Source organism: Hylobates moloch, unplaced genomic scaffold (genome assembly GCF_009828535.3).
Source record: "Hylobates moloch isolate HMO894 unplaced genomic scaffold, HMol_V3 SCAFFOLD_12, whole genome shotgun sequence".
Lineage (NCBI taxonomy): Eukaryota > Metazoa > Chordata > Mammalia > Primates > Hylobatidae > Hylobates > Hylobates moloch.
The window spans coordinates 64,484,382-64,496,659 of NW_026652287.1; the positions used below are offsets into that span (position 1 = coordinate 64,484,382).

General features: G+C 45.2%; 1 protein-coding gene across 5 annotated transcripts in view; it reads right to left on the bottom strand.

Moving 5' to 3' along the window:
* Positions 1–5,380: 5,380 nt before the first annotated feature.
* ZNF565 (zinc finger protein 565) overlaps positions 5,381–12,278 on the bottom strand; it is a 37,644-nt gene continuing 30,746 nt past the window's right edge. For all 5 annotated transcript variants that reach the window (XM_032170622.2, XM_058425330.1, XM_032170621.2 and 2 more), the window contains one exon: positions 5,381–7,326. In XM_032170622.2, coding sequence (XP_032026513.1) covers positions 6,059–7,326 — 1,268 coding nt within the window. In that variant the 3' untranslated portion in view covers positions 5,381–6,058. The remainder of the gene's footprint in view (positions 7,327–12,278) is intronic.

Consider the following 12,278-nt stretch of genomic DNA (forward strand, 5'->3'; position numbering starts at 1 on the left):
ACTCATTATTATGAAAACCAGTAAACAGAGAGAAGCATTTATCCTGCATTTCTTTTCTTTTCCTTTTTCCTTTTTTTTTTTTTTGGAGACGGAGTCTCGCTCTGTCGCCCAGGTTGGAGTGCAGTGGCGTGATCTCGGCTCACTGCAACCTCCACCTCCCAGGTTCAAGTAATTCTCCTGACTCAGCCTCCTGAGTAGCTGGGACTACAGGCGCACACCGCCAAGCCTGGCTAAGTTTTTGTATTTTAGTTGAGATGGCCATGTTGCCCAGGCTGGTCTTGAACTCCTGAGCTTATGCAATCTGCCCGCCTTGGCCTCCCTAAGTGCTAGGATTACAGAGGTGAGCCAAAACGCCCAGCCTCCTGCATTTCTTTACTATATCATTGGGTACCAAATAGTAGCTGAAGGAAAGTTTTTCTTTTATTCTTTTCTTTTTTTTGAGACGGAGTTTCACTCTTGTTGCCCAGGCTAGAGTGCAATGGCACGATCTCGGCTCACTGCAACCTCTGCCTCCCAGGTTCAAGCGATTCTCCTGCCCCAGCCTCCCAAGTAGCTGGGATTACAGGGGTGTGCCACCATGCCCAGCTAATTTTGTATTTTTAGTAGAGACGGGGTTTCACCATGTTGGTCAGGCTGCTCTCGAACTCCTGACCTCAAGTGATCCACCTGCCTCGGCCTCCCAAAGTGCTGGGATCACAGGTGTGAGCCACCGCACCAGGCCAGAAAGTTTTTCTTCATAAGAATATTCTAGCTAATAAAGAAAGAATGAATAATAAGATCACCATTTTGCAACCTCTAATGAACAGATTTATCAATTAAACATCAATGGTTGCCAACATCACAAAAAGAGCAACACCTAAATATTATGGCACCTAATATTAACCACTTATAAATAATCTTAACAAAAAAAGAACCTCAATTTGACCAGTCCTCTCAATCTCAACTACTAATTTATAGGAAATACTAGGGATAGAGAAGCACGTTAAACTACACCATGCAGATGCAGCCAGCAAAAACCAGACTTGGAGAAGCTCTACAAGGCAAATTATCTAGTTTCTTCAAAAAACAAGAAGTTGCAAAACAAGCCAGTAAAGGAGAATAGATTGAGAATAATAGATTGAGAAATACGAGACATTATCAACTGCAATTTGAGGACATCATTTGGATCCTGGGAATTTTTTCCAAAATTGACATTTATGAAACAAAAATTTGAACACTATCATACATGTAATGGCATTAAGGTGGTAACATCATTTTTTTTTCTTTTGAGATGCAGTTTCGCTCTTGTCACCCAGGCTGGAGTGCAATGGTGCAATCTCAGCTCACTGCAACCTCCACCTTCTGTGTTCAAGGGATTCTTCTGCCTCGGCCTCCCAGGTAGCTGGGATTACAGGCTCCCACTACCATGGCTGGCTAATTTTTGTATTTTTAGTAGAGTTGGGGTTTCACGTTGGCCAGGCTGGTCTCGAGCTCCTGACCTCAGGTGATCCGCCCACCTCGGCCTCCCAAAGTGCTGGGATTACAGGCATGAGCTACTGCACCTGGCCTATTTTTTTTTTTTAAGGAGTGAAAATATTTTCTAATGTTGTCATGTGTTTTAGAGATATGTATGAAATGTCTATGGATGAAATCATATATCTGGTATTTACTTCAAAAATAACAGAGATGAGAAAAGTGGGTACACAGACAAAGCAAGATTGGCCATGAGCTGATAATTCTTGAAGCTGGTAATGAGGCCGCTGGAGTTCATTATAAGATTCTGTGTATTTTTGTATATGTTCAAATTTTTTCATGATAGAAAGTTTAAAAAAGTTACTTTTTTTGGGGATGGAATCTCGCTCTGTTGCTAGCTAATTTTTTGTATTTTTAGTAGAGATGAGGTTTCACCATGTTGGCCAGGATGGTCTTTATCTCTTGACCTCGTGATCCCCCCGCCTCAGCCTCCCAAAGTGCTGGGATTACAGGTGTGAGCCACTGCGCTCAGCCAAAACTTTACATTTTTATCTAGCATTTCCACTTCTAGGAATTTACCTTAAAGATATATTACACATGTACAAAATAATGTATGTGCAAGGGAAATATTATGGGATTGTTTGAAAGAACAAAAAATAATGGAAAGTCCAGGCACGGTGGCTCATGCCTGTAATCCCAGCACTTTTGAGAGGCCAAGGTGGGTGGGTCACTTGAGGTCAGGAGTTTGAGACCAGCCTGGCCAACATGGTGAAACCCTGTTGCTACTAAAAATACAAAAATTAGCTGGGCGTGGTAGCAGGTGCCTGTAATTCCAGCTACTCATGAGGCTGAGACAGCAGAATTTCTTGAATCCAGGAGGCAGAAGTTGCAGTGAGCCAAGGTCATGCCACTGCACTCCAGCGTGGGCAACAGAGTGAGACTGTGTCTCAAAAAAAAAAAAAATTGATAGTTAAATAAATTATGAAACACACAGATGATGGAATCCTCAGGAGTTGTTAAAAAAAAAAGGCAGCTATATATGTACCAATATGGTCTAACCTTCAAGATGTTTGCATAAGCAAAAATAGCAATGTGTTGAAATTTGCTATCACTTGTGTAAAATATTTTTATAAAGAGTACATTACGCTTATGCAAATATTAATAATAATTATTATTCAGACGGAGTCTCCACTCTGTCGCCCAGGCTGGAGTGCAGTGGCAGGATATTGGCTCACTGCAGCCTCTGCCTCCTGGGTTCAAGTGATTCTCGTGCCTCAGCCTCCAAGTAGCTAGGACTACAGACGTGAGCCACCACACCCGGCTAATTTTTGTATTTTTTAGTTGAGACAAGGTTTCACCATGTTGGCCAGGCTGGTCTCGAACTCCTCACCTCACATGATCTGTTTTCCTCAGCTTCCCAAAGTGCTGGGATTACATGCTTATGCAAATTAAAAATCACAAACTATATACAGGAACTTGGTGTTAGTGATTGTTCCATAAAAGGTAATGGGGTGGGAAAGGCATAGAGCTATTTTATGAAGATTCACTTATGTCTGCATACCATATTGTAACTTTAGGCCAGGAAGTGGCTCACACCTTAATCCCAGCCCTTTGGGAGGCTGAGGTGGGCAGATCACTTGAAGTCAAGGAGTCTGAGACCAGTGTGGGCAACATGGTGAAACCCCATGTCTACTAAAAATACAAAAATTAGCTGGGCATGGTGGTGGGCGTCTGTAATCCCAGCTACTCGGGAGGCTGAGGCAGGAGAATCGCTTGAATCCAGGAGGCGGAGGTTGCAGTGAGCTGAGATTAAACCACTGTACTCCAGCCTGGGTGAGACTCGGTCTCAAAAAACAAACAAAACAAAAAAACCCAACAACAACAAATTGTAACTTTAACAATTTTATCCTATGATTGTGCTTTAACTATTCAGAGTGACAATTTTTTTTTTTTTTTTGAGACAGGGTCTCACTCTGTTGCCCAGACTGGAGTGCTGTGGCACGATCTCGGCTCACTGCAGCCTCCGCCTCCCAGGTTCCAGTGACTCTCCTGTCTGAGCCTCCCGGGTAGCTGGGATTACAGACATGCACTACCACGCCTAGCTAATTTTTGTATTTTTAGTAGCAACGGGGTTTCACCATGTTGGCCAGGCTGGTCTTGAACTTCTAACCTCAGGTGATCTGCCCGCCTTGGCCTCCCAAAGTGCTAGGATTACAGGAATCCTAGGAATCAATTTTGATATTTTTATAAAAATCCATTCTCTCCAGATTTTAAAACAGAGTAAAGTCATGCATAGTAAGGTATTCTTAAAAAATCTTTACCCCCTTTCTCATTCATAATATTTTTTCCCTAGTTCACACTTGTAAATAGTCTTATTGTATTGTTAAACAAACAACCTTCAGATGAAATCTGTTTTTCCAATCTGTTTTTATTTTTAATAATTAATCTTACTGCTGACTTTGGTTTATATTGTAATTTCTTCCTAACTTTGAGAGTTGACTACTCATTCACTCAACATGTTTAGTATGTGACTGGCAGTGATGAGGTGCTGGAGATCTACACATGGAGAACAAAGCCGCTAGCTTCAATTCTTAGGTTCTGATGGGAGTACAGCTTTGGCTACGCTAAACCAGTTTTTGTTTTTTTTTTTTGAGACAGGGTCGGCACCCAGGCTGGAGTGCAGTGGCACAATCTCAGCTCACTGCAACCTCCGCCTCCCAGGCTCAAGCAATTCTCCTGCCTCAGCCTCCTGAGTAGCTGGGACTACAGGCATGCACCAATCCACCTGGCTTAGTTTTGTATTTTTAGTAGAGACGGGGTTTCACCATATTGGCCAGGCTGGTCTCAAACTCCTCGTCTGAAGTGATCCGCCTGCCTTGGCCTCCCAAAGTGCTGGGATTACAGGTGTGAGCCACCTTACCCGGCCACTCTTCTGTTAATTTCTAATCTTCTGAATTTCTAACCTTTTGATTGAAGGCCTCATAATAATTATGCTTTCCCACTATTTTTCAGAATGATCATACCAACTGGTTATGAAGACTTTTGGATATGTGATGCATTCATAAGGCTCTCCTATCACATGAACTCCTTATCAGTGATACTAATAATAAAATTAATGACAATAGCTAGTATTTACTGAGCACTTGTGTGTGATAGGTATTACTTCTAAGGCTTTACATAAAATATCTCATTTAGTCCTCATAAAAATTCTATTAGACATAATAATCACCACTTAAAAATAAGTAAACTGGGCCGGGCATGGTGGCTCACGCCTGTAATCCCAGCACTCTGGGAGGCTGATGTGGGCAGATCACGAGGTCAGGAGATCAAGACCATCCTGGCCAACAAGGTGAAACCCCATCTCTACTAAAAATACAAAAATTAGCAAGGCGTGACAGCGCGTGCCTGTAATCCCAGCTACTCAGGAGGCTGAGGCAGAAGAATCTCTTGAACCCAGAAGGCGGAGGTTGCAGTGAGCTGAGATCGCACCACTGCACTCCAACCTGGCGACAGAGCTAGACTTTGTCTCAGGAAAAAAAAAAAAAAAAGTAAACTGAGGGACAGAGAGATTGCATAACTTGCCCAATGCTATGTAGTCTATAATCAGGGGAAGTGAGCACTGCTAAGTAAGGTATATGCCATGATGAAAGGCACAGTCATAGAATTTTTTTTACTTTTTTTTTTTTTTTTTTTTGAGATGGAGTCTTGCTCTGTCACCCAGGCTGGAGTGCTGGAGTGCAGTGGTGCGATCTCGGCTCACTGCAAGCTCCTCCTCCCGGGTTCACGCCATTCTCCTGCCTCAGCCTCCCGAGTAGCTGAGACCACAGGCGCCGGCCACTACGCCCGGCTAATTTTTTAATATTTTTTAGTAGAGACGGGGTTTCACTGTGTTAGCCAGGATGGTCTCGATCTCCTGACCTTGTGATCCGCCCGCCTCGGCCTCTCAGAGTGCTGGGATTACAGGCATGAGCCACTGCGCCCAGCCAGAATCTTTTTTTCTTTTTTTTTGAGACAGAGTTTTGTCCTTGTCACCCAGGCTGGAATGCAATGGTGTGATCTCGGCTTGCTGCAACCTCTGCCTCCTGGGTTCAAACAGTTTTCCTGCCTCAGCCTCCTGAGTAGCTGGGATTACAGGCACCCGCCACCATGCCTGGCTAATTTTTGTATTTTTAGTAGAGATGGGGTTTCACCACATTGGCCAGGCTGGTCTCAAACTCCTGACCTCGAATGATCTGCCGGCCTTGGCCTCCCAAAGTGCTGGGATTACAGGCATGAGCCACCACGCCTGGCCACAGAATCTTTTAATAGGGTCATTTTTGTATTAGGAATTGTCAGAAATTTAACATATTTTGAATGGCAAGAAGCAGCTTTTCTATATTCATTTTTTTTTTAGCATAGATTATCTGATGCTTAGGAAACAGTGAGTGAGGCAAAAAGAATTCCCACATTTATTTAATTTTCTTTGGGTGTGAGTTTTCTGATGTTCTATGATGGAAGTGACAGGTGTTTTCTGACATTAATTACATTACATTAAAAATTACCTAGTACTGAGCCAGATGTGAACTCCACATAAAGGCTTATCTTTATCCCTCACACTCAAGGCTTTCTAACCAGTATGAATTCTGTAGTGTTCAATGAGTTGTGAGCCAAGAATAAATGCCTGCCCACACTCTCTACATTCATAAGGTTTGATACCAGGATGAATTCTCTGATGTTCGGTAAGTTGTGAACTACGAATAAAGGCCATTCCACACTCCCTGCATTCATAGGGTTTCTCACAAGTGTGAATTCGCTGATGATGAGTCAGTTGTGAAACACGAATAAAGGCTTTCCCACATTCCTTACATTCGTAGGGTTTGTCACCTGTATGAATTCTTTGATGTTGAATGAGGTATGAGCTACGACTAAATGCCTTCCCGCAGTCCTTACATTCATAGGGTCTGTCGCCAGTATGGACTCTCTGATGTCGTGTGAGCTGTGCGTGCTGTCTAAAAGCCTTCCCGCATTCCTTACACTCATAGGGTTTCTCCCCAGAATGAATTCTTTGATGTCGAGTAACTTCTGAGCTGTGAATAAAGCCCTTTCCACATTCCTTACACTCGTAGGGCTTCTCACCAGTGTGGATTCGCTGGTGTACAGTCAGCTGTGAGTGCTGTCTAAAGGCTTTCCCGCATTCTTTACACTCATAGGGTCTGGCACCCGTGTGGATTCTCCGATGCACAGTGAGTTGGGAGCCACGAATGAAAGCCTTGCCACAGTCTTTACATACGTAGGGTTTCTCGCCTGTGTGAGTTCTTTGATGCAGAATCAGCTGTGAATGCTGCCTAAAGGTCTTCCCACATTCTTTACATTCATAAGGTTTGACACCAGTATGAAGTCTCTGATGTAGAATAAGTTCTGACGTACGACCAAAGGCCTTCCCACAGTCCTTACAGTCATAAGGTTTCTCACCTGTGTGAATTCTCTGATGCTGAACAAGGTGTGAGGCACGGCTGAAGGCCTTCCCACATTCCTTACATCCGAAGGGTTTTTCACCAGTGTGAGTTTTCTGATGTTGAATAAGGTGTGAGCCACGGCTAAATGCTTTCCCACATTCATGACATTCCATCAGTTTCTCACCAGTCTCCCTGCTGTGACGTACAGTGTGAGACGTGTGATGCTGGAACGTGGGCATATGTCCATAGGTGACGCTCACTTGCTTAAAATAGCACTCTTCATTGACTTGTCTCTCAAACTGGCCTTCGCGTTCCCAGTCAGCTCTAAAATCGGAGCCCTCCAGGTCACCGCATTTAAGGCTTTCCATTATCTCCCAGTTGAATGTCCCGATTTCAAAAATATCTTTTTGTAGAAATTTCTCACACCTGGACTCCAAGTCTGAAAAATAAGAAAAAGATAAATACAAGCTGTGATCCTTCTCTATGAGAAATAAAAAATTCTATAGTAGAGGCTGGGCGCGGTGGCCCACATCTGTAATCCCAGCACTTTGGGAGGCTGAGGTGGGTGGATCACAAGGTCGGGAGTTCACCTGGCCAAGATGGTGAAACCCCGTCTCTATTAAAAATACAAAAATTAGCCAGACATGGTGGCAGGCACCTGTAATCCCAGCTACTCGGGAGGTTGAGGCAGGAGAATCACTTGAACCTGGGAGGCAGATGTTGCAGTGAGCCGAGATTGCGCCACTGCACTCCAGCCTGGGCGACAGAGCAAGACTCTGTCTCAGAAAAAAAAAAAAAAAAAAATCTATAGTAGAATAGGGAGACAAAAATAAATAACCATAAAAAATGAATGGCTTATATACATCTCAAATATTACGCAATTTCAAAAAAGCACATGAAAGCACACTATGTGAAGAGCTCATATGGTGCCAGAAGGGAGCAAGAAGACAAATTAAGCCAGGGGTTCTCAATTTGTTTTTTGTTTTTTGCTTTGAGATGGAGTCTTGCTCTGTCGCCCAGGCTGGAGTGCAGTGGTACAATCTTGGCTCACGCAACCTCCACCTCCTGGGTTCAAGTGATTCTCCTGCCTCAGCCTCCTGAGTAGCTGGGATTACAGGCACCGCTATCACACCCAGCTAATTTTTGTAGTTTTAGTAGAGATAGGGTTTCACCATATTGGCCAGGCTGGTCTTGAACTCCTGACCTCAAACAATCCACCCGCCCTGGCCTCCCAAAGTGTTGGGATTACAGGCGTGAGCCACCTCGCCTGGCCGAGAACATTTTTATCACTCCAAATAGAAACCCCCTGCCCATTAAGCAGTCACTCCCCATTCCCTTTTCCCTCCAGCCCCTGGCATCCATTACTGGCAGAGAGCTACCAATTCTGTCTCTATAAATTTGCCTATTCTGGACATTTCATGTAAATAAGGCATCTATATTTTCAACACTTCCCACTACATAAAGTTGGTGCCAATCAAAATGAAAATCTCTGCTTAAATATTTCACTGCCTTCCCATTTTGGTGCATTTAGAATTAATTCCAAAGGCCAGGCGAGGTGGCTCATGCTTTAATCCCAGCACTTTGGGAGTCCAAGGCTAGTGGATCGCTTGAGGTCAGGAGTTCAAGACCAGCCTGGCCAACATGGAGAAACCCTGTTGCTACTAAAAAATACAAAAATTAGCAGACATGGTGGCAGGCGCCTATAATCCCAGCTACTTGGGAGACCGAGACACAAGAATCACTTGAACCTAGGAGGCGGAGGTTGCAGTGAGCCAAGATGGCACTACTGCACTCCAGCCTGGAAGACAGAGTGAGAGTCCATCTCAGAAAAAAAAAAAAAAAAGAGGCTGGGTGCGGTGGCTCACGTCTGTAATCACAGCACTTTGGGAGACTGAGGCGGGTGGATCACCCGAGGTCGGGTGTTCGAGATCAGCCTGACCAACATGAAGAAACCCCGTCTCTACTAAAAATACAAAATTAGCCAGCCGTGGTGGCACATGCCTGTAGTCCCAACTACTCAGGAGGCTGAGGCAGGAGAATTGCATGAACCAGGGAGGCGGAGCTTGCAGTGAGCCGAGATCGTGCCACTGCACTCCAGCCTGGGTGACAGAGCAAAACTCTGTTTCAAAAAAAAAAAAAAAAAAAAGAATTACAAACTCACTGCCATGGCTCACGGGGCTCTTGACAAAGCAGGTCCCTGCTTGTCTTTGTCACCACTCTGTCTCAGCAAGAGCAGGGCCTCTTCACATTGAACATTCTCCCCTTTCCTCCCAGTGTACAAAACCACCAGCCATTTATGAGCATGTAAAATAAATCTAGGCCTTTTCCATCTCAGATCTCTCATCAGGTTCTTCCATCTATCAAGAATCCTGTCCTGGGCTTTTTGCTGCTTTTCTCATCCTTAAGGTCTCAGATGAAAACTCACACTCTCTCTCTCTAGTTTTTCTTTCTTTCTTTTTTTTTTTTTTTGAGACAGAGTCTTACTCTGTCCCCCAGGCTGGAATGCAGTGGCGTGATCTCAGCTCACTGCAACCTCTGCCTCCCAGGTTCAAGTGATTCTCCTGCCTCAACCTCCCGAGTAGCTGGGATTATAGGCGCCTGCCACCATGCCTGGGTAATTTTTGTTTTTTTAGTAGAGATGGGGTTTCACCATGTTGGCCAGGCTGGTCTCAAACTCCTGACCTCAGGTAATCCACCCGCCTTGGTCTCTCAAAGTGCTGGGATTATGGGCGTGAGCCACTGCGCCTGGCTTGTCTTTTTTTAAATATTTGACATGGGGTCTCGCTCTGTCTCCCAGGCTGGAGTGCAGTAGTGCGATCTCAGCTCACTGCAATTTCAGCCTCTGGGGTTCAAGCGATTCTCCTGCCTCAGCCTCCTCAGTAGCTGAGATTACAGGCGTGTGCTGCCACGCCCGGCTAATTTTTGTATTTTTATTAGAGACAAGGTTTCACCATGTTAGCTAGGCTGGTCTCTTGAACTCCTGACGTCATGTGATCCAGCCGCCTTGGCTTCTAAAAGTATTAGGATTACAGGCGTGAGCCACCACCCCCGGCAAAAACTCACACTTTCAAGAAAGCTCTCAGCCTGACAGCCCTAAACACACACCTTTATCCTTTCTCCCATTTCTTGTAGTCTGTCTTTGTAACACTTTTATTTGTTGTAATTAGATTTTCATTTACTTACTCATCTGCTGTTCTGTTTGTTTTCTTGTTCCTGAATCTTCCTCAAAGGTGGAAATACTGCCTTTTTCACTAACCATTGAAACCAACCCAGCTAGGCATGGTGGCTCATGCCTGTAATCCCAGGACTTTAGGAGGCTGAGGCAGGTGGGTCACTTGAGCTCAGGAGTTTGAGACCAGACTGGGCAACATGGTGCAACCCCATCTCTACCAAAAACACAAAAAATTAGCTGGGCATGGTGGCGGGCACCTGTGTTTCCAGGTATTCAGAAGGCTGAGGTGGGAGGATGGCTTGAGCCCAGGGACAGAGGTTCAGTGAGCTGAGAATAGTGCCACTGCACTCCAGCCTGGGCAACAGAGCGAGAACTTGTTTCAAAAAAAAAGACAAGACAGAATTTGTCAGATTGGATAAAATACCAAAATCTAGGTGCACAGTAGTAACAAGTAACACACTTTAAGACATGAAGACCTAAGGTGTTTGAAAATAAAAGGTGTGGCCGGGTGGGGTGACTCATGCCTGCAATCCCAGCACTTCGGGAGGCTGAGATGGGCGGATCACCTGAGGTCAGGAGTTTGAGATCAGCCTGACCAACATGGAGAAACCCTGTCTCTATTAAAAATACAAAATTATCTGGGCATGGTGGCACATGCCTGTAATTCCAGCTACTCGGGAGGCTAAAGCAAGAGAATTGCTTGAACCCAGGGGGCGGAGGTTGCGGTGAGCCAAGATTGCACCATTACACTCCGGCCTGGGCAACAAGAGCGAAACTCCATCTCAAAAAAAAAAAAAAAAATAGACTTTAAAAACAGAAATAATCATTTTGGGTTAAGAAGGGTAGCTCTATAATCAAGAAAGTAATTCCATTCAGCAGGAAGATTTATGTTTCTAAAGTTATATATGCCTAATAGCCTCCGAATATATATATTTTATTTTTATTTATTTATTTATTGAGACAGAGTCTTTTTTTTTTTTTTTTGAGACGGAGTTTCGCTCTGTCGCCCAGGCTGGAGTGCAGTGGCACCATCTCGGCTTACCGCAAGCTCCGCCTCCTGGGTTCACGCCATTCTCCTGCCTCAGCCTCCTGGGTAGCTGGGACCACAGGCGCCCGCCACCATGCCCAGCTAATTTTTTGTATTTTTAGTAGAGATGAGGTTTCACCGAGTTAGACCAGGATGGTCTCGATCTCCTGACTTTGTGATCCGCTCGCCTCGGCCTCCTAAAGTGCTGGGATTACAGGTGTGAGCCACGGCGCCCGGCCGAGACAGTCTTGCTCTGTCGCCCAGGCTGGAGTGCAGTGGCATAATCTTGGCTCACTGCAACCTCTGGCTCCCAGGTTCAAGCGATTCTCCTGCCTCAGCCTCCCGAGTAGCTGGGGCCACAGCCGTGTGACACCACGCCTGGCTAATTTTTTGTATTTTTTAGTACAGAACGGGTTTCACTGTGTTAGCCAGGATTGTCTTGATCTCCTGACCTCGTGATCTGCCCACCTCGGCCTCCCAAAGTGCTGGGATTACAGGCGTGAGCCACCGCGCCTGGCCCAGCCTCCAAACATATAATGCAAAATTCAAAAGACACACAAGAAGAAATTAACAAAATCATCATCTAGGAGATTTCAATTCACCTTTCTCAGAAATAGGCCAAGATGATAAAAATTTATAAAGAATATAAATTTAGGGGCCGGGCGTAGTGGCTCATGCCTGTAATCCCAGCACTTTGGGAAGCCAAGACAGATGGATCACGAGGTCAAGAGTTCGAGACCAGCCTGGCTAACACGGTGAAACCCGTCTCTACTAAAACTACAAAAAATTAGCCTGGCATGGTGTTGTGCGCCTGTAGTCCCAGCTACTCAGGAGGCCGAGGCAGGAGAATCACTTGAACCTGGGAGGCGGAGGTTGCAGTGAGCCGAGATCCCGCCACTGCACTCCAGCCTGGGCTACAAAGTGAGACTCAAGGGCTTCCAGGAAAAATAAAAGAGAGAAAAAAAAGTTAAAAACAAAAAAATAACAAAAAAAACCCTCCGAGAACAGATGAGGGGGCCGCATGTGGTGGGTCATGCCTGTAACCCCAGCACTTTGGGAGGCTTAGGCGTGCAGGTCAGTTGAGGTCAGGGGTTCGAGACCATCCTGGCCAATGTGGCGAAACCCCGTCTCTACTAAAAATGCTAAAATCAGCCGGGCATGGTGGCGGATGCCTGTAGTCCCAGCTACTCAA